The sequence below is a fragment of the Neovison vison genome, chromosome 8 (assembly GCF_020171115.1).
Source record: "Neovison vison isolate M4711 chromosome 8, ASM_NN_V1, whole genome shotgun sequence".
In the NCBI taxonomy this organism is placed as follows: domain Eukaryota; kingdom Metazoa; phylum Chordata; class Mammalia; order Carnivora; family Mustelidae; genus Neogale; species Neogale vison.
Window position 1 is genome coordinate 44,345,063 of NC_058098.1, and position 21,975 is coordinate 44,367,037.

Here is a 21,975-nt window from a genome sequence, read left to right on the forward strand (position 1 = left end):
TTATGTTGTGTACTTGAGACCTTTCTTGTTTCTTGAGAAAGGCTTGTATTGCTATACACTTTCCTCTCAGGACCACCTTTGCTGTGTCCCAAAGATATCTTTAGGTCCCTAGCCCTTGGTACTGCCTCTTGTTTTTTTTTTGTTTTGTTTTGTTTTTTTGGTGAGTTTTTCCACCTTGTCATTTTATGCAGATAAGAATAGATGAATGATGGGGGGTTAAGGGGGTAGGAGAAGAATAAATGAAACAAAATGGGATTGGGAGGGAGACAAACTATAAGTGACTCTTAATCTCACAAAACAAACTGAGGGTTGCTGGGGGGAGGGGGGTTGGGAGAAGGGGGGTGGGGTTATGGACATTGGGGAGGGTATGTGCTATGGTGAGTGCTATGAAGTGTGTAATCCTGGCGATTCACAGACCTGTGCCCCTGGGGATAAAAATATATTACATGTTTATAAAAAATTGAAAATTTAAAATTTTTTTAAAAAATTTCTTAAAAAAAAAAAAGAATAAATGAATGAGAACAAAATACTAAAAGGGTAGCAACAACCCCAGAAAAATATATACTAACCAAATTAGAAAGGCCCTGAAATCGGGGGGAGAAGAAAGGGGAAAATGGGAAAATAATATAATATATATGTAATATATAATATGTTATATATAGAGAGCCACACACTTGATTTTGGGTGTTTTTTGGTCTGTTAGAAGAAACTGCCTCCCAAAAATTTTAAAGAAAGAAAGATTGGCTCAGTTCATGATCCCAGCATCCTGGGATCGAGTCCCACATTGGGCTTCTTGCTCAGCAGGGAGCCTGCTTCTCCCTCAGTCTCTGCCTGCCACTCTGTCTGCCTGTGCTCACTCTCTCTGACAAACAAATAAAATCTTTTTTAAAATTTATATATATACAAAAATAAGGGTAAAAACAATGAAGGAATGGCATTTGACTGTGAAGATGTAAATTTAAAAAGACTGTAACATTGGGGAGGGTATGTGATATGGTTGGTGAGTGCTGTGAAGTGTGTAAGCCTGATGATTCACAGACCTGTACCCCTGGGGCAAATAATACATTATATGTCAATAAAAATAATTAATAATAAATAAATAAAAATATATAAATAAACCTTTAAAAGAAAAAAAAAGATTCTGAAAGAGGAATTGATAAGATAAGAAGTTGATTGAAAAAAGAAAAAAAGAGGAAAGAATGTGATCAGGCTGGAGACTAGAACAAAGCCATGTGCTAGGTTTAGGGTATATTTTGATCTATTAGAAGAAATTGTATCCCAAAATTTTAAAGAAAATAAAAACCTGTATGTTACAAAAAATAAGGTTAAATACAATGAAGAGATAAAGTATGACTAGAGCAATGAAAATTAAAGATTTTTTAAAAGGTATTTATAAGGTAAAATAGTTAAAATAGGAAAGAGGAAAATTTTTTAAAAACAGAATAAGAAAAATTCATTTTTGCTTTTGTTTCCTTTGCCTTTGGAGACATATCTTGAAAGAAGTTACTTTGGCCGATGTCAAAGAGGCTACTGCCTATGTTCTCCTCTAGGATTCTGATGGATTCCTGCCTCACTTTGAGGTCTTTTATCCATTTTGAGTTTATCTTTGTGTATGGTGTAAGAGAATGGTTGAGTTTCATTCTTCTATACATAGCTGTCCAGTTTTCCCAGCACCATTTATTGAAGAGACCGTCTTTCTTCCACTGTATATTTTTTTCCTGCTTTGTTGAAGATTAGTTGACCATAAAGTTGAGGGTCCATATCTGGGCTCTCTACTTTGTTGCACTGGTCTATGTGCCTGTTTTTATGCCAGTACCATGCTCTCTTGGTGATCATAGCTTTGCAGTAAAGCTTGAAATCAGGCAACATGATGCCTTCAGTTTTGTTTTTCTTTTTCAACATTTCCTTAGCAATTCAGGCTCTCTTCTGTTTCCATGCAAATTTCAGGATTGTTTGTTCCAGCTCTTTGAAAAATGCCAGTGGAATTTTGATCAGAATTGCATTGAAAGTATAGATTGCTCTAGGCAGTATAGACATTTTAACAATGTTTATTCTTCTGATCCATGAGCATGGAATGCTCTTCCATCTTTTTGTGTCTTCAGTTTATTTCATTAGTGTTCTGTAGTTCCTCAAGTACAGATCCTTTACCTCTTTGGTTAGGTTTATTCCCAGGTATCTTATGGTTCTTGGTGCTATAGTAAATGGAATTGATTCTCTAATTTCCCTTTCTGTATTTTCATTGTTAATGTATAAGAAAGCAACTTATTTCTGTACATTGAATTTGTATCCTACCACATTACTGAATTGCTGTATGAGATCTAGTAGTTTGGCAGTGGAGTCTTTTGGGCTTTCCATATAAAGAATCATGTCATCTGTGAAGAGAGAATTTGACTTCTTCATTGCCAATTCGAACACCTTTTATTTCTCTTTGTTGTCTGATTGCTGTTGCTAGGATTAGTACTATGTTGAACAAGAGTGGTGAGAGTGGGCATCCTTGTAGTGTTCATGATCTCAACAGGAAGGCTGTGAGCTTTTTCCCATTGAGGATGATATTTGCTGTGGGTTTTTCATAGATGGATTTTATGAAGTTGAGGAATGTTCCTTCTATCCCTATACTTTGAATCATTTTAATCAGGAACAGATGCTGTATCTGGTCAAATGCTTTTTCTACATCAATTGAGAGGACCATGTGGTTCTTCTCTCTTCTCTTATTGATTTGTTCTATCACATTGATTGATTTGTGAATGCCGAACCACCCCTGCATTCCATGGATAAATCCCCCCTTGCCATAGTGGATAATCTTTCTAATGTACCGTTGGATCTTATTAGCTAGGATCTTGTTAAGAATCTTAACATCCGTATTCATCAAGGATATTGGTCTGAAATTCTCCTTTTTGGTGGGTTCTTTGCCTGGTTTGGGGATCAGGGTAATGCTGGCTTCATTAAAAGAGTCTGGAAGTTTTCCTTCTGCTTGAATTTTTTGAAACAGCTTCAGGAAAATAGGTATTATTTCTTCTTTGAATGTTTGGTAGAATTCCCCAGGGAATCTGTCAGGTCCTGGGCTATTGTTTTTTGGGATGTTTTTGATCACTGCTTCAATCTCATTACTAGATATTGATCTATTCAGGTTGTCAATTTCTTCCTGATTCAGTTTTGGAAGTTTATAGGTTTCCAGGAATGCATCCATTTAATCTAGGTTGCTTAACTTATTGGCATATAATTGTTGATAATGATTTCTGATGATTATTTCTATTTCCTTGGTGTTAGTCATGAACTCTCCCTTTTCATTCATAATTTTATTAATATGGGTCCTCTCTCTTTTCTTTTGGATTAGTTTGGCCAGTGGTTTATCAATCTTATTGATTCTTTCAAAAAACCAGTTTCTGGTTTCAGTGATGCATTCTATTGTATCTCTAGTTTCTATCTCATTGATCTCTGCTCTAATCTTGATTATGAATTCTGGAACACTGAAAAGAAATTTAAAAAAAATAAAAATTTAAAGAAATAGAATAAGAAAAAGAATTTCTAAATTTAACTTTGAAAGACTAATGATCATGGAGAAAAACCATGAATTCTAGGTGTTGCTTTCCCCTACCTCTGGAGTTCTGCAGTTTTCACTGATTGGTGAACTTTGCTGGATGTTCTTACTGATCTTCTGGGGGAAGGGCCTGTTGCAGTGATTCTCAAATGTCTTTGCCCCAGGCAGAATTGCACTGCCCTTGCCAGGAGCCAGGCTAAGTGATCTGCTCGGGTTCATCTTGGAGCTTTTATTCCCTAAACGCCTTCCATAGAGCTTTGTAGGACGGGAATGAAGTTGATGGCCTCCCAATCTCTGGCCCATAGTAGCTGAGGGCTTGGGGGCTCGCTCCTCAGTGCACCCTCAGAGAAAAGTAGTAAATCCCTCCCATCTCCCTGGTCTCCGGCCACACTCCAAGCTCATCCAGCCTGTGACCAAGCGTTTTTATCTCTGGTGCATGTCCCATTTGGAGTCTTCAAACCCAGCAGATTCCTGCCACATTCTCCCACACTACTCCTTCCAGAGGAGGAAGGAGTCTCCCCGGATCTGCCCCTTGTGGGGTCCCTGCTCAAAGAGCAGTGGCCCAGCGATGCCCCAGATCATGGTTGAAGGTAACCCTGCATTGAGAGCCCAATGCTTCACTCTGTCTCTGCCAGCAGCTTCCCCGCTCTGATACCCGGGAGCTTTGCCACACTCAGACATCCCTGGTCTTTCTGTGACCCCATGGGTCCTGAGACACACTGTCCCCACAAGAGCTCCACCCTCTGCTTAGTCTCTGGGGTGATGTCCCTCAGTGGAGCAGACTTCCAAAAGTTCTGATTTTATGCTCCCCTGCCTTACCACTTGCCAGGAGCCAGCCCTTCCCTCTGCGTTCTCTCTTCCCGAATATTGCCTCAGATTCACTTCTCTGCATGTCCTATCTTCTGGAAAGTGGTTGCTTTTCTGTTCCTAGAATTGCTGCTCTTCTTCTCTTTGATCTCCTGTTGGGTTTGTAGGTGTTCAGAATGGTTTGATAACTATCTAGCTGAACTCTTGGGACCTGATATTTAGGTTTCCTACTCCTCCGCTCCTACCCCCCTCCTGCACCTACCCCCTGTACTTATGTGTTTATACAATAGATAATACCCAAAAAGATAAGTACACACTGTTTTATAATATTTTTCAATTAGCAATGTATTGTAAATGCCTTTTCTTGTTGTTAACTATGAACCAAAATAATCTCTTTTAGCAGGATTTCATTGAGTGACGAACCACAGTTTAGATAACCAATCCCCTATTGTATATTTTGTTAGGTTTTGATAATTTATTATAGTCAGCATTTTGGAAAGAATATCCCCACTGCATATGTTTTTTGTGCACTCATCTGATATTTCTATAGAATCGGGTGGTAAGATGCATTTTAGAATCTTACAGTCTGGTCAGAGAGCCCAAGCACATAGGTGTGAAAAGGAAAACGGGTTCATAGAATAGGGGAGGGATGGCTACATTAGTGCAACAACCAAGAGGCAGAGGCCAGAAAGATAATTTCATGCTTGGTTTGCTACAGAAGGCTTCATGAAGGACACCTGTGAGTGACAGAAATTCCATTCAAGTCATCTTAAGTGTAAAAGGCCTATTATCGGCTCATGAAACTGGAAGGTTGACTTTGGTTTCAGACTGAGCTGGGTCCAGAGTTCATGAGGTGTCATTGAGCACCTGTGTGTGTGTGTGTGTGTGTGTGTGTGTGTATCTGTCTGTCTTTTTGAATGTGTATGTCTATATGTATGTATCTGTGTGTGGATATGTCTGTCTGTCACATCTCTTTGATGGTCTTCTTACTACATGAACTGCATTCTTGGGCAAGCTCTCTCTACACCAGCTGCCTCCAGCAGCTCCAGACTTGAGTGGTATTTATATCTCATAAGGAGAGAGCCTCTCTCCCAGTTTCTCTGTCAATCTCTCCTTGGCCCCTTGCAGACCTTTTGCCCACCACCACTGTATAACACAGAATGGGATGTCCTGGCAGCTAGCCTGGGTCTTGTGCCTGCACCCTGTGCAGAGAGAGGCTGAGAGTGTGTGACTAAGGAGCAGTTCTCAAAAGGAAAAGATGTTGAGAGTTGAAAACATGAAAGCGATGTCACTGCAGAGGATGCTGAACTTAAGGAATGAGCCGCTATACCCATTTGATGTTTTTGGTGTCAAGTAACAGGAAAACTCCAAATCAGACTGGTCTGCTGAATGCCCTGTTATGAAATCCAGAGGCAGGCATGCTCCAGCCTGATATGCTCAATGGCTTGGTGATGCCGTTAAGTTACTCAGAGTCAGCTTCATCTTATATCCCATTTCCCTCAACATGGCTGCTAGGAGCAGTCAGGACTCCTAGCTTCCTTGTCTGTAACCAGTGCTGGAGGTTGGGAAATGGCACCCACTGGCAAGAACTCTAAGACATTTCCTGCCATGTCATTGGACCAGTCCAGATCATGTGTCCACCCTTGAACCACCAGCCATCAGTGGGAAACACTGTACCCTATTGCCCAGTCGGTATCTACTCCTGGAGGAAAGGATGGGGTCACCTTCCCAGGGGATATGGTGGATATTGGGATGAAACTGGGGTCCCATTGGGATGGAGTGGAAGACAGATGCTAGCTGGTCAACCAACAATGGAATCCAAATAAGATTTTACTAATTAGAGAAGAAACCTGAGTTAAACAGGTAGAGAGGTAAGTTATGGCCAAAGCGTAGGCTTCAGGGTTTTTCCTAGTCAGAGCTGACAAGAAGAAAGATTGTAGAGTCTGTCCTGCAGGGAACAGCACAGTGAACAGCCTCAGTTGAAGTGTTTGTTAATTTATTCCTTTTTTGCGTACATATTTTTTGAGCACCTAATACGCACTGTGCCCTTACCTGGGGATAAATAAGATAGATAAAGTTCACCTCCTTTTGGACTTCTAGTGAGGAAGATGGAGAACGTACAAATTAATATGTCAAGGAAAACAAGTCAGGATAAGGTGAGTAGAGAGAAATGGGAGGGAGGGGAGTCCAAGGACTCTTGCTTAAGTTGACATTGAACCAGGGACTCGAAGGACCTGATGGAGTAAGCCAAGGTCATCTGAGGGAAGCATGATTTGAGCAGAGGGAACAGTAGGTGCAAAGTCCCTGAGGCAGGCATCCATAGTCTGTTTGGTGGACAAGGGGAGAGTGGTAGATGGTGAGGTCAGAGATGACGGGTGAGATCGCAGAGGGCCTCCCAGGCAATGCAGTCTTTGTACTTTACCATGTTGCATCCATGATGTTGGAGGGTGTTATTGAAGCAGAGGGTAGACAGGCCCTCACCCTATGGCTCTGCCTTGGCTCTGACTTCAACACCTTCTTTCTTCTCTTCCAGGCCATGTACATGTTCTACGCGCTGGCCATTGTGTGTGACGACTTCTTTGTCCCCTCCTTGGAAAAGATTTGTGAGGTACGTGCCTTATATTCTCAGCATGTCTGGGCAGGTGATGCAACTATACTGCCCCAGTCCCCTTCATTGAGGACTTGGGGAGCCCTCCATGACACCTGGACGGGAGCACCGGCCATCAGCATCCTTCTGAGTGACCATCAAAATTAGCACAAAAGCTCCATTGGTCCCTTTAGAATGTCAGGGTACCGACCCATAGTTGGGCTTTCACCCCTATGGCCAGCTCTCCCTGCTCCATTCAGCAATTCGTGATGCTCTTTGTGTCCTACTTCCCTGTTCTCTTTTCCTCTTTTAAATCCTGCTTTCTCCCTTTGTGTTCCTCATCTTCCCCACCTTTGTTTCCTTCTGCATCTGTGACCTCCCTCGTGGGGTCCTCACAGAGCAGGAGGTCTTCAGCCACACACCTCCACCACCCTGCCCCTCTGTACACGTGCAGAAATGCTCTAAGCAGAGGCCCAAGAAGGAAGATGATTAAAGAACTGACCACAGAGAACAGGAAAGAGACTCTGTTCTCACTCAGCCCAGGAATGCCAGGTTGAAGACCAAATGACAGCCCTTTCATCAGAAAATATTCAGAGTATTTAGAACACTTTCATTCTCTCGCCTCTTTCATCTCCATCTGTTTCGAAATGTAGTTTCCTTTATCTGGAAGCTTTCCACTTTATTTTATTTTTAATTCAGAATCCTGTTTTCCGAAAGCCTCTCTCCCAGACACGCCTCCCATCTGGGACTCATGTTCCTCATGTCGTTCTCAGACTTGGTCATCCTTCCCTTTCCCTCCCCTTCACCCAACCCCCGATTGTCTGAGTCATTGGGGGGCAGCAGAGGACCCAAGTTGCATTGCTGTGAAGTGTCCAGATAATGCTGGAGCTCTTGGTCTACAAACCTCACTCAGAGATCACTCACTTAAACAGTTTCTTCTACATCCTGGAAATCTGCTTGGTTTTTGCACTTTAAAAATGAATGGATGGGTGGATGGATGGATAGAAGAGAATCGGGCCTCAGGAGTCCTGGAGGGGCCTCAGGAGGAGGTTCCTTTATTGGGTGGAAGGAGAAGGAGAACAATGAGGTGGCCTCTGAGATGGATAGTGGGCACATGTGGGAGCCTTTTGTCCCAAGCAATGTCACCTGAGCACAGGGTCACCTTATAGGGCAGCAGAGGAGGTGCTGAGGCACCCATAACTGGGATCATTTGTGATCTTGGAAATGCCACCACTTGGTGTTCTATTCATTATGCAAAACAAACTCCTCTCTTTCCCACACAACTTTTTTTTATAGTCAATTTATGACCCTACTCTAGACATGATGTAGTCTTGTCTGGAGGTATTCTGCTCCATAGGGGAAATCCGTAGCACCTGTGAGCACACCCCCTTGGGGAGGAAATGGGACGAGACAGAGCGTGGTTCCTTGACATCTATGGGCCATAGGACACATAGCCAGTCTCCAGGGTGAGGCACACGGGGCTGGATGAAGTTCTGGGAAGTTGAAAAGTAGAGAGAAAGGAAAGGGGAGGGAGAGCTGGATGGGGGGTGGGGATGGTTAGGGAAGGGCTTGTGCAGGGACAGGGTGGGAGCAGCCCTTGGAAGCATTTTTCACATTTCAAGACAACACATTTCAAGGAAAGATATTTGTGCTGAGAAGAGTCTGAGCTCTGGGACCAAGGGAAGAGAACCCAGGACTGGAATCCGCCTCTGGGGAAGGCAAGGCTGGGACATGAGGGTTACCAGCGCTCAGGAGGGAGCTAAGAAGGCTCTTGACAACTATGTTCTTGTAGATAGAGGTGTCCAGAGGCAGGAAGACCCTCTCCTTCCCCCAGCTGGTGATTCGGAGTATCCAGCAAGATGTTACCAGAGCCCAGGTGAATTAGGGATGAGAGAGGAGGGGAGGTAAGGAAACATGGGAGAAGAAGCAGACCTCAGGGTTTGAAGGAGAGAGAGAGGAACTGGAGATGAGCTCAGGGTGTGGACTCTATGTCTCATGCCCATTAGGGACCCCGAGCTGGAACAGACACAGCAGTCCTGGGCTCCCAGCTCCTGGCAAGTCTTGATGGACCACCAAGGAATGTGAGCTCTGTGTTAGGTCACCTTCAGGGACTCTCTGTCCCGGGTCTCACCTGCACCCCTCACAGCCACACCTTTTAACTGGAGGTATCAGCACCTCTTAGAGTCTTCTCAGAACCACATGTGAAGTTGAGCTGTTCAGTCCAGAGTGAGGGATTCCCCGGACTCCAGATCTAAGTGCTCCATTAGGGCTACCACAGCAGCCCATTGCTGTCCGTGGAGCCAAGGGCCTACACCGAGGCCATGCTGCCCCTCCATGGCCGAGCAAGGAAGTGCAGCTGCTCCTGCAATGGGAAGAGGGACTGTGTCATTCAAGACTAGCCTCTCCTGGCGGGAACCCAGCAGGAAACCCGCTAGTTACTGACAGCGGGGACAGCATATGTTCTGAGTCCTGACTGAATGCAGGAAGGCTAAACATGCTAACCTGCCTCAGATACCTGTATATTTGTCTCATCTTCTTGTAGATCACATTTTGGACTTTCAGACAGGGTAACTCGGAGGATTCATTGTATAGAACATATTGGACGGCTCCACATCCTTTCCACTCAGTCTCAGTCTCACTGCTCCCCCCCATTCTCCCCAAAGGGGGTTCAAAATTGCATTAGTGAGGAGCAGTAGGTTTCAGGAGGGTGACCCCTCCACCCCCAAAGCTGCTATAACCTCCTAGAATCCAGACTTGCAAACTGATTACCAGGAGCCTCATTTAGCCTATGATAGGCATTTAGGCATACCTAAATATGCCCTTAGGCATACCTAAAGAATTACTGGGGAAAAAAATCAAAATGTTTTGCCTAAAAATGTGGATTTGGACATCCCTTAAGAAGTAAGGCTATTTGGCAACATGGAGGAAGTGAGTGGCATACCTTTTAGAAGGGAGGTGGACCCCCACCATGCCTCACACTAGCCCATCCCCCCCTGCGCCTCCCCCTCCCCCCGCCCCCCCCCCCCCGTTATCTGCACACCACCTGGGGCTCCTGGGTTGGGGATTCCTAGATCTTGTCAAGAACCTTTAACTCACAGAACTTTGGAGCCCCTCCCTCATCCTACCCCTGAGGAGGATGGCCAGGGGAGCTGTGTCCCAGCAGGGGGTGGTGCAAGAAAGGTCCAGCTGTGGGAGGGGGACGGTTCTGGGAGGCCCCAAGCTCAGAACCTCAGGAGTCATGATCGCCTCTGTTCTCAGGGGAGTCCCAACTCACCTGTGCTTTGTCCTTGCTCCTCTGTAGCGCCTGCACCTCAGTGAAGATGTGGCTGGGGCCACGTTCATGGCAGCAGGCAGTTCGGCCCCAGAGCTGTTCACTTCCGTCATAGGTAGGTGATGACCTGGGAACATCTCTCAGCCCTGCCCTCTCTTGAGGGCAAGGGCTATGGGGACAGACAGCCTTGTAGTGGGTTGGCGAATAGGAAATGAGACTCCTGAGACCCCAAGGAGCAGAACACCCGTCTTCCCGCCCCACTGTGGTTGCTGTCATTCTTTTACTTAAGTGACACTTTCACTTTGCACAAGCGTGTCCCAGTTCCTGTGCCAGTGCCCCCACGGAACAATAGCCCCAGTGCAGATTTTAAAACTCTCTCCCATCCTCGGCCATTTTCCCGTGGACCCTGAGAACGGTCTAGCTAATACTTGTGAACACTTCCCCACACTTGCATGAGGATAACTGGCCACAACAACCAGGCTGACCTCAGGTCTGTTTCAGGGGTCTTCATCACCAAGGGCGACGTGGGAGTCGGGACCATCGTGGGCTCTGCAGTATTTAATATCCTGTGCATCATCGGTGTCTGCGGGCTCTTTGCTGGGCAGGTGAGGCCAGCGGTGGGACGTGGCATGGGGTCAGAGGGGACAGCGTGGAGGTGGGGGCCGGTGGCCCCGGGCAGTAGTGACATGGGATCTCATACTCCAGTAGGCTGCCCAACTGGGACTGGAAACTGTCAGGCACCATTGTTTGGTCTCCATGCTGATGGCTTACAGAACACCTGGGTCCACATAAATAATTGACCAGCCTGAAGGTACAGGCTACGGATCTGAAGATGTCCAGCTCATTTTGAATGTCATGATCTGGACTGGAATGACCTAAAACAATTTATGGTATGGCTTTGCCTCACTGGCGATAAAGGAAGTGAGGGAGAGAGAGGGGGAGGAAACGACGGATTTTCGTTTTCTGCTAAAAACCGTTTGCTGCCATCACAGCATAGGATGGTTTTTTGGGATAGCCATCAAGCCATTTATTTTTGTGGTTACTTTAGCTTCGTTCTGGGATCCTGAGGGGCTTTGCATGCCTGTGTTTTGTCTCTGGAGGCTGTTCTACTTCCAGAGACTGTCATGGGGTCTGGTATCTGTTTTGGAAAACCTTAGGAAGACACCCAGAAGTCACCTAAGTGCAAGCCTCAGGCAATGCTGAGGCACCCATGTGTTTGCCAGCTCTGACGTCCTAATCCCCTCATGGGAGCGTTGATCTTGAACTCTGCCCAGACACCTGGGCTTGAATATCTTCTAGGAAAAGCACCTTCTAGAAGCCCATTTAGGGCACTCCCCCTGCTTTATTGAGGAGCCTGGTAATCCTAACCAGTTCCCTCACTGTGAGGACACAGGGTCCTGCTAGAGGTGGTTAGCTGGTCTGAAGGCGAAAGAAAGTGCCTTTGAACCTTCTTCCACACCCTTTTCTGGGCCCCTGTGCTGTCCAGTAAGCCGGCCAGGGGCACCCACCCTGCCTGTCTCTCTAATACAGACTGGAGTCTGCAGGAGGCACCTGGAACACCGTTGCAGTTCTCCACTGCCCATTTCTCACTGTCATCATTTTATGCCCGTCAATGTGTTCAGATTGCCTAATGGGTTGACTGCTTGTGGGTAACAGGCAGAGGGAATCGGTGTCACCAGGAATGGGCTCCAGAGCCCGCTGACATGTCCATACATGGTGGTTGAGTTCTGCCCAACTTGCTAGACTGACATTTTCTATTTTTCTCAACATTTTGACCCATCATCTCTTGTCTTAGATTGTGTGGACCCACAATATGGGGTTTTTTTTAGACTTATAAATATAGTTAGTGCCCCCCCAAACCCAAAAACCAAAAAACAGGTCTCTGCCTTTGCCTTTGGTGCCATTTGTGCTTGCGTGGATCTCTTCTTGTCGCCGTCTTCTCGTTTCCTTGGGGAGATGAATAGTCACATCTTCAGAAGAGGCTGTTGCCGTTCACACTCTCTTAATTAGCATTGTCACCATTAACAGTATGATTATTAGCCTGGCCATTATTCTCATTGTCATTAGTGCATTAGTTATTTGTACCTGCAGCATGATGGAAAGGCGAGCCCAAAGGGGGAGAAGCCAAGTAAAGAAATGAAACAAATGACTGGGAGGTACCCAGTAAATGCCAGGCAACTAATTACATATGAAGTGGTTTGCATTCATTTGTATTCATAATTTATTAGCAATGTGGTTAATCACTGGTTTGGTTAGAACACCAGCTTAAAAGGCAGATTGCTTCCTGAACTTCAGCATGTGCTGGCCTCAGTCACTTTCCTCCCTCTGGAAGGTCCCTGCAAGCAGAGAGAAGCAGCCGTCACGATGTTGTGAGAAGTCGCCCGTGTGATGATTCTGGTTGCCAACACTTCCTTCTGTTTCTCCTTGTCTTGTGCCCACTTGGAGATGGCTAAGGCCATCCACCTCTCTTCTTCCAGCAGTTTGTAGTATCCCAGAAGTCTTTGCAGAGGGAGGAAAATTATGTTTCAGGAAAGAACATGGGTCCCGGGACTCAGAGGGAGGAAAATTATGTTTCAGGAAAGAACATGGGTCCCGGGACTCAGACTGGTCCCGGGTTTGAATCCCGACTGGTTTGAATCCCAACTCTGCCCTTTGCTGGCCATGAAATCCTGGTGGAGTGACTTTATCGCTCCTCTGAGCCCGTTTTCAAATCTATGGAGCAGGTGGCTCTAAGCCCACCTACCACCTAGCATCGCCATACAGGAGAAACAAAACAGGTTCAGCATTAAGCAGCAGACAGTCCACCCGGTAAATACTCAATAGAAGATGCCACCATCGGCTCTCAGAAGAGTAACGATCCCTGGGGTCCTCACCTCTGAATCCCACCACAAGTCACTGTGATCCTTTGGCCAAGAAGTTGGTGGACTCTACTAACTAGTGGAACATCCACGGGGTGCCAGGTGGGGAAGGAAGGGAAGGTCAGGAAGAAGTTCTTGTAAATGAAAATCAAAATGAGAAGATGCAGATAGAAGGGCAGTCTCAGAAGACCAGGCTTTGCCTCCAGGCTGTCTCATCATGGAGAGGGAAAGGAAAAATGGGTGAGAAATGAATCCTGCCTTACACCCGGAGAAGCATTCCCAGGTGGTGGGCCAATACTGTGGAACACCGCAGCAAGGGATGGATACTGGGAATTGAACTGATTAATAAATCCAATCATGGGTCTCACTTAGCATAGTTATTTATGTGGCCCCACACTTTCATTTGGCTGGGAGAATTCCCTGAGAGTGCCCGCAGGCCTCTTTCTAATGTATTCTGGCCTGAAGGGCTGCTCATGACCAAGTCTGTTACTCATCTGAAATCAAAGTAATTAAGCAGTAAGCTTTGAGTTCCTGTCTCAATTAGGGTTCTGATGAATTCGATGTAATTAAATGTCTGCCGTATTTGCAGTTTGCAAACATACCCAGTGCTCTGGTGTTTGCCTAAGGTGCTTTGGGGAGTTTTATGGGACAAGAAGAAAATTGCTTCTTAGAAAGTGGCTTTTAGAGCAGTCCTTGGCATCCCCACAAGACATGTACAGGGCTGTAGTCCTACAAGCTTGCTTTATTTAAAAACAAAAAATAGGAAGAGAGAGAACACCAAGCTCTCAGTACAACATACTAATGTATTTTGCATATTGTGTGGCAAGAACTTCATGCCAATTTTGTGAAACAATGTACTTATGAATTTAAGTCCACCATCCAGCACATGTTGGGCTTTAAAGACATAAGCACAAAGAGAAAGTAAACCATTTAAGTGCATTCCAGATTAAGATGTTCATATTCCAGTTTAAAGAACTCCAGCATCAGCTCTCCTGGCATTCTCGAAATGGGCCTGATGATCCCTGGCAAGGTGCATCTAACCTTGGCTGACTTCACCTTTCTCCAAATGACACCCTATCCATGTTGGCCCCTTTACACAAACCAAAGTAGCACCCAGAGGTTGCACATCTGAACTGAAACCTGTCTTCAGTTGGGTTTCCACAGGAGAGTCTAAGCAACAATTCCTAGACAGGTAGTTGATCTGGAAGGTGATCCCAGGACATGCCAAGGAGGGAGTCAGTGAGGCCAAGAAGAGAAACTAGACAAGGAAAGTGTGCTTATTAGTAAGTAAGTTACCACTGTGGGCAGCTGAGATTTACTTCTTCTGGGGAAATGAGAGACTATCTAGAATATAGGTCTCTTAGGTATCCAACCCAAGGGAAAGGGAGTTGGGGTGTGTATTCACCAGGCTCCACCAATTGTTGGTAAGAACCTCTCCTGCTGGACATGAGCAGGACTGACTTCGGGAGAAAACCTCCAAGCTAAAAGACATAGAGGCTGGGCCTTGGAAGGACCTGAAATGGAAGACAGGAGTGCAGCCCATAAAGCATTTGCTAGAAACTCAACTAAGCCTTTAAAAATAAGCCACCTATGTGGTCTCATTTTCACCTCTCCTGGATGAAACACAAGCTTCATAACTAAGCTGGCTATTAAGAATTCAGGGCCAGGACATCTTGCATTTAGGAAGTTTCCTCTAGTGCTAAAAATAACAGCTACCATTCCAGGCACTCACTGCTTCCCGTTAGGACACAGAAGACCTCGGCTCCCATGGGGACACCAAAAACCAATCTGGAGAATATAAAAATCATACCCATATATGAGACCATCAGAGAAGAGATGAGGTAGGAGAGACTTGATGAACTAGCTTCCAGAGAGAGGAGCCCTCTGTCAGTGAGCTGAGACCTGGCAGGTCTGGTTGCAGGCAGAGCAGAAGGCTGTGAAGATCCAGAACTCTGCAGGGTAGAGATGAAGCCGGGTGAGATACTGGCGGTGCTGGAGATAGCTGGGAGATACTGGTGTCTGAAAGACTATCACATACACTAATAATTTTTTTCAACATCGGAGAGTAGTCCTTTCCACCCCTCCCCAAACTTGCCTGGAAAAACATAAGTGAGGGCAGGACAGAGAAGCAGAAAGAGATCATTTCATCTGTGCCATCTCTCGTGTCCTCCCAGTCCCCAAAAAAGAGGAATCCCAAATCCAACCCTTGGAACTAGGAGACTAGCCCTTCCTACAGAAGCTGGGTGGGTGAGGTGGGGCTGACCACAGGTGACCCACCATTCACTCCCAGTCAAATGAACACTTCCTGAAACATGAATAATCACTCCCTCCCTTTAGCCAGCGAATGAGAGCAGAACTTGACATTTGTTGGGGGTGTGGCGGAAGGATCAGTATTATTCTTCAATTCTCAATTTTCTTCTGTATATAATTTCCAGGGTGCAATAATAAAATCCAAAACCTGTGAGGAGGCGGGAACAGGACTCATACCAAGGGAAAGCAGCAGCAGAAGCAAACCACAGATGATCCAGATACAAGAATTAGCGGAAAAGAATTTGAAATATCTATCTTAAATAGGGACAGATGGGAAAAATTAATGAATGGCTGGGGAATTTCAGCAGAGAAATGGAAAAAATAAGAAAAACCAGATTGAATTATATATATATAATTATATATTATATAATATATATATTATATTATATATTGTATAATATTATATATTGTATATTATATAAAATTATGTATTTTTTAGATATAATTTCAGTCTGTTTTTTAATATATGTAAACAACCTCCACTCTCATTTATTAAACTTCCCCAGTGTGCAGGCACCACAATGTGCTTTATAAATGTTTGTAGAAATATACCTCCTGAGGGTTTTTTTAAGATTTTATTTATTTATTTATTTGGGAGAGAGAGAATGAGCATGAGAGAAGAGAGGTCAGTGGGAGAAGCAGACTCTCTGCCAAGCAGGGAGCCCGATGTGGGACTCGATCCTGGGACTCCAGGATCACGGCCTGAGCTAAAAGCAGTTGCTTAACCAACTGAGCCCCCCAGGTTCCCTACCTACTGAGTTTTAAGACAGTATTATCATCATTTACAGCAAGGAAGAGGGTATCTGGGTGCAGGAGAGGCCACCTTGAGCTGGTGAAGCCTGGATTGGAGCCCACATCACTGACTGTAAAATCCATTCTCCTTCCTCCTGGGGAGCCATGACTTAAAACTCCCCAGATGTTGTTATTGCATTATTATGGTTAATGTTTCTGTGTTCTCTAGAAGTGGGTAGTGTAGGAGCTGAGCCAAGGCAAAGAAGGGACCTGTCCACAAATGGTGGTGCCCTGGGATGGGTGTTGAAAGTGCTCAGCCCAACCAGTGCTCCACTAGAAGCTTCTTTCATAATCAGGTGGCATCATCTACCACCAGACTTTCACTCCACTAAACAGACGGGAGGATTCAAGCTAATAAACACAGTAGGAGCCCACAGAGCACCCCAGTTTACTCTGTTCACCTTGGCTCCTAGCTTATTGTTCTCCAGACAAAATCCGACATGTGACTTAACCCAACCACGTTAAGTTCCCAGTTCTGGGAAGCATCCAGATTCCCCGAGAGGCTGAGGGACCAAACAGATGAAACTGAAAAACCCCACCCACATGCTTGGAAACAGGGCCTGGAGGTCTATCATTCTCCCTAGAAAAGGAGATGGAAGTACACGAGGGAGAATTAGTGATGCCTGGAATACTTGAGGGGCAAGTTGCTTTACTTTTTAAGTAGGAGAGGATAATTTGTGGTGGGAAAGGAAACAAAGGCCAGGGCCTGGTCTCTCTGGAGTCCCTGGATCTATCACATTCCAGTGAAATAATAATTTCTTCTAGTGACATCGGCCAGCCACCTGCCTCAGGAAGACCTTGCTTGAAGGCAGATCCCGAGCCCTAGTTTGAGATCAGCTGAACTTGGAGGAGCAGATGTACCTGCTGGAGCCCCATCTGTAGGCTCAGCTCAGCTCAGATTCATGGACCAAGCTTGGCCTTGGGCAAGAGACAGACCTCATTGGGCAGTTGGCCCAGGCAGCGTGAACTGTCCCCATTTGATGCCCCAATCCTATATCGGGCTGTCTGCCCTCACTGTTTCCTGGTCATTTCTTTTCCCTGGCTATTCCCACTGCCCCTTCAAGGCTGGGTACGGGCAGGGCTCCATACCTGATCTTTCCCCTGACACATACTCGTTCCTGGCCCCAAGTTCCATTAAAGTCACCCACCCACCTCTGGGCTGCTCCATCTTAATGGCCTCTGCATCCTCATCCCAGATCTCTTCCTTATCTTTGACTTTGGCTTATGGCTCCTGTCTCTGGCTTATTCTACAATCTTGAAATGATCTCTCTAAATCTAATCCATTCCTGGACCCACATGTAGACTAGTTCAGAGGCTTTCAGTTTCAAGTAACAAAAAATCCCCACCTCTAACTGGCTTTTTAAATGGAGGGAATTTATCAGTATCTGTGAAAAATACAGAGGAAAATGGACATCAGGCATGGTTTGCTCAGGGCTCCCGCCCACTTTCTGTGATTCTCTTATCACTAACCTTCTCTGACTCCTTCCTCAAGCTATCCCTCAAAGCAAAAGATGACCATAGTGGTTTCACAGGCATTGACCAGAAGTGAAGGAGAATTTCTCCCCACCCACCCTACCTCTCATCCCCTACCTGGCATGATCAACCAAAAATCTGAGTGGGCCATCTTGGGTCACCTACGCATCCCTGAACCAGTCACTATGGCAAAAGAACTAGAGTAATCCGATTGGCTTAGGGTAATCAAGAACCACCTGCCCATTGTCTTCTCTCCAGAGGTAAAAATGTGATCAGTTCTGCCCCAAATATACAGCTTTTTACAGAACAGGTAACTGACTCCTGGGCAGAGTCATGAGCTGCCTCAGTGCCTGCTTCCCCTTGGCTGGTGTAACGCAGGTGGTAACACAGTGCACAGATCCATCACAGGTCTTTGTGTGAATGTATGCTTCCATTTCGTTCAGATGGATTGCAAAGGAATGGGATTGCTGGGTTGTATGGTGAGTGTATTAGTAAGAACAAGCTAGCAGGTTTTCAGCGTACCTGAACCATTTTGTATTTCCCATACTATGTGAGGTTACACCGGGTGTTACTGGTTTCCTTTTGTTCTAATATTAGCCATTCTGATGAGTGGGGGGGGCACCTCACTGTGGGGGGCATCTTCGTTAGCATGGGTGTTACTGGTTTCCTTTTGTTCTAATATTAGCCATTCTGATGAGTGGGGGGGCACCTCACTGTGGTTCTAATTTGTGTGATCCCTGATGAATCATGATGGTGAGCATGTTTTCATGTGCTTACTTGCCATCCAATATCTTCTTTGATGAAGACCCTGTACAAATCTTTGCCCGCTTTTTTTTCCACTGGAGATTTTGTCCTCAATGCCACTGTTCAGAGATCCTCTAACCACCACTTTGGACCTCCCTTCTAAGTCCTTCTGTCCAATTCACTCATTTCCAAATCAGTAGAGCCTGAGGCCATTCAAAATGATTCAAAGTGATCTTGGCCATGTTTTGTTTCTTTCGTTATTTGCATGTGGGTTTGCAAGAGGTACTCAGAAGTGGTACTCCTGAGTTATGTGGGAGAAAACGCAGAGGTCACCTCTCTTTGTCCAGCATGACTTTCTGTATAGCAGTCACTGAGAGCTGAGATGCACCCTTTCAGAAATGGCACCCAGCCTCTGGCAGCCAGGGCCAGACATTCCTCCCATGTAATTAAGTCTCACGTTGCTCCTTGAAAGTGAGCAAAGGGGATGGAGTTTCAGATCACCAGCTCCATCCTTGGAAAGGGAGTTCTCAGTACTGGCCAGACTTCAACACATAGGGAGACCAGAACCTTACACCCGTCATGGCTGGGCACTACCCCATGAAGAGAGTCCATCTTTTCAGCACAGATGGCATTTATTTTCATGATCATGTCCAAGTGAATATAGCATCCCCGACACTGCCTCCTGGTATAGATGAGTGGGGCTCTTAGCAGGAATCTACCCTGTGGGCTGGTGCCAAATTGAACCAGAGCCAGGCCACCCTAGTGAAATCGCAGAAAGAGCTATAAACTGTGGACATCCAGGCCCTCTTCCTCACCAACAGCTGGACCTGAGGTTGAGGATGAATGCAGGGAGGACAAAAGCCCTTCTGACAGACAGATGCTTGTTTTATATAGTATTTCTCTTTAACTAGCACCCTTTTTTTTTTATTTAATTTTATTTTTTCAGTAACCAGCACTCTTAAATTCCCTAACCATGTGCCAGGCACTGTTCTCACCACTTTGCATAGATTAACACTCTTGGTCCTTACAACAGCCCTATGACAAGGACACTGTTTTTAGAAAAGAAGAAACTGAACTCCAAGAGGCTGAGCAGTGTGTCAGTCACAGGACCAGAAAGCTGAGAGGCTTTTAGGGCTTCAGGGGTGCAGTCCTTCTCAGAGAGCTGATTTCTACCAAGCCTTATCCAGAAACTCCCTTCTGTGTGGCAGTCGTCCTCACCATCCCTCGAAGGATCCTCAAATGCCCCCGTCACCCCCAAATGGAATGTGTGTGTAGCATCTGCTGAGCTTACATTATTCTGGAGGATTCTGGCATCTTGGGCCTATACACCCACACTTGGATCCCATGAAAGCTCCAGGGGGCCCAGGCACCCCAACACTTGACACAGAGATTCCCTCACCAAGACACTTGCCCTTTATTCACAGCCAGACCCTGCAGACGCCACTAGGGGAGGTGAGGAATTCCAATCATGACCTAATTCCACCCCAGGCAAAAGTTTGCTGGAAAGCTTCCCGTGATAAAAATGTTAGCAAGTTTAATGTTAAATGTTAGCAAGTCATGAAAGTGTATCTGCAAGCAGGACAAAGAAAGCCTTCTGCTGGTGGCCACCAGAATCCTTCCTGGTCTTAGCACTTGTCTCCACCACCACCCCAACACATACGGCATTGCATGTGCTGTACAGAACAGACCAGATTTCATGTTTTGGATCCCAGCAGCTATGATTAGAGTGTCCATGGTATGAGCCATGGTCAGCCCCTGACACCGTGAATCCCCAGTACTTTTGATCCCGGGCATATCTACACAATAACATTAATTAAAGGTGGTTTGTCTCTTTGTATTACCATCTATGAATTTAAAGCCAGGGTAATAATCCATTGATTGTGTTCTGGAAGGAAATGTTTTTGTTTTATTCCTTCTTTGGTTAGTTCATTCGTTGATGCAACAAATGTTTACTGAGTGCCTAGTATATTCTAGGCACTGAAGAGATACTAGAGGAAAAAATTACATTCTAGTAGAGGGCTGTGGGATCTTAAATACCCAACACAGATAACGGATTGATGCATTAGATAGATGACAGATAGGCAGACAGATTGATAGAGTTTGAGATAGTGAGGGAATTAAATGTGGACATGATGTGTTATGCCAGGTGGTGGTCAATGCTCTGAAGAAAATAAAGCAAAGTAAGAGTCACAGAGAGAAGATGGGAGAAGAAATACTGATTTATAAAGGGCTTCCAGGAAAAGTCCCTTTGTAAGTGTTGATAGTTCAATGTGAATGAGAAAATACTTCTGTTTTCCACTCCATGAAGAAAATGGTAACATCTACAGTGAAGATTGGTTCTGGGCACTGTTTTGAACATCTGAGTCTCTCTGAACAGAGGGAACATGCCCCACAAGCAGATAGACAGTTCTTGCCCTAGGACAGTGTAAAAGGTTTGTCTGCCAAGCTTACAGGGTAGAATAAGGATACACCAATGCCAAGCAAAGCCAGAAGGGTGTATGCAGTGACCACAACCATCCCCATCCACCATGAGATGCAGGAGGAGGCTGCAGAATTGTAGGGAAACTCTCTCCTGCCAGTAGGGAATCATGATGCATGGTGGGAGTTCCCTGAAGGCCCAGCCTGGCTCCACCTAATTCCAGCTGTATCTGCAGCACCAAGAGTTCTACCCACATATGGTAAGCACTCCATCAACCTTTGATGAATGACTGACTGATACACTGATGTGGGGCGGGGGAGGATGGATATATGAATCAGAGATACAATTCACAATGCCCCCTGGCCTGGCACAAACATGCTCAGGAACTGTTTGATAGGTGTTCGGGCTTAGACAGATGCAGTGATGAATGTCCCAACTTGCCGCCAAGAACCCCAAAGGTGAGGTGGATTGAAACAGTAGAAACTCTTCAGGAAGAATGTGAGACATAGTCATGAAATCTAATTAGTGATTTTTATGTGGACTTCAATTCTTGGATCCATTCACTGCCTGTTATATACAGGCACAGGGCCTACAGAGGTCAATAAGAGAAGAAAGTTTCCTCTCTTTCTAGAGCTCATAGACCAGTAGGAAACCCAGGCAAAGAGCAAGTAAACCAATAAATGATGATGTAATAATACAAAACAAGAAGTTCTTGAAGACAGTGCATTGGGATATGGGGTGACTGGTGGGAAAGGTAGAGGAGGAGCTTTGGGAAGGGTGGTCTGGAGAAGGGTGTCAAAGAAACCCCAAATCATGAAGGCAACTCCATATGCAAATCTGGGAAAGAGTAGTGGGTCTTCAGGCAGAAACAAGTGTGGTATGTGTGTGGATCAGGAAAAGGGTCCATTTGGAAGAACCTACTAAAGGCAGAGTGTGGCTGAGAGAGAGCTCTGGTTGGAATCAGATCATGATGGAATTTGGGTGAAATGGGGAGCCATTGGAGAGTTGTAGGCTATAGAGTGACATTACCTAATTTATACTTTGGGAAATTTTCTCAAACTACGCTGGGGGGAAAAGCACCCTATGGAGACAGATGGTGGCAGGGAGACAAGTTAGGCAGGTCTGTGGGGAAGCATGAGTTGAATTTGGGGCAGTAACAACAATAAGAAGTGCTTG

General features: G+C 45.4%; 1 protein-coding gene across 1 annotated transcript in view; it reads left to right on the forward strand.

Annotated features, from left to right (window-relative positions):
- Positions 1-21,975, forward strand: part of SLC24A3 (solute carrier family 24 member 3) — a 500,344-nt gene that overhangs the window by 342,264 nt on the left and 136,105 nt on the right. Inside the window, exons 4-6 of the mRNA XM_044263528.1 lie at positions 6,879-6,953; positions 10,234-10,318; positions 10,705-10,808. Of these exons, the coding sequence (XP_044119463.1) occupies positions 6,879-6,953; positions 10,234-10,318; positions 10,705-10,808 (264 nt within the window). The remainder of the gene's footprint in view (positions 1-6,878; positions 6,954-10,233; positions 10,319-10,704; positions 10,809-21,975) is intronic.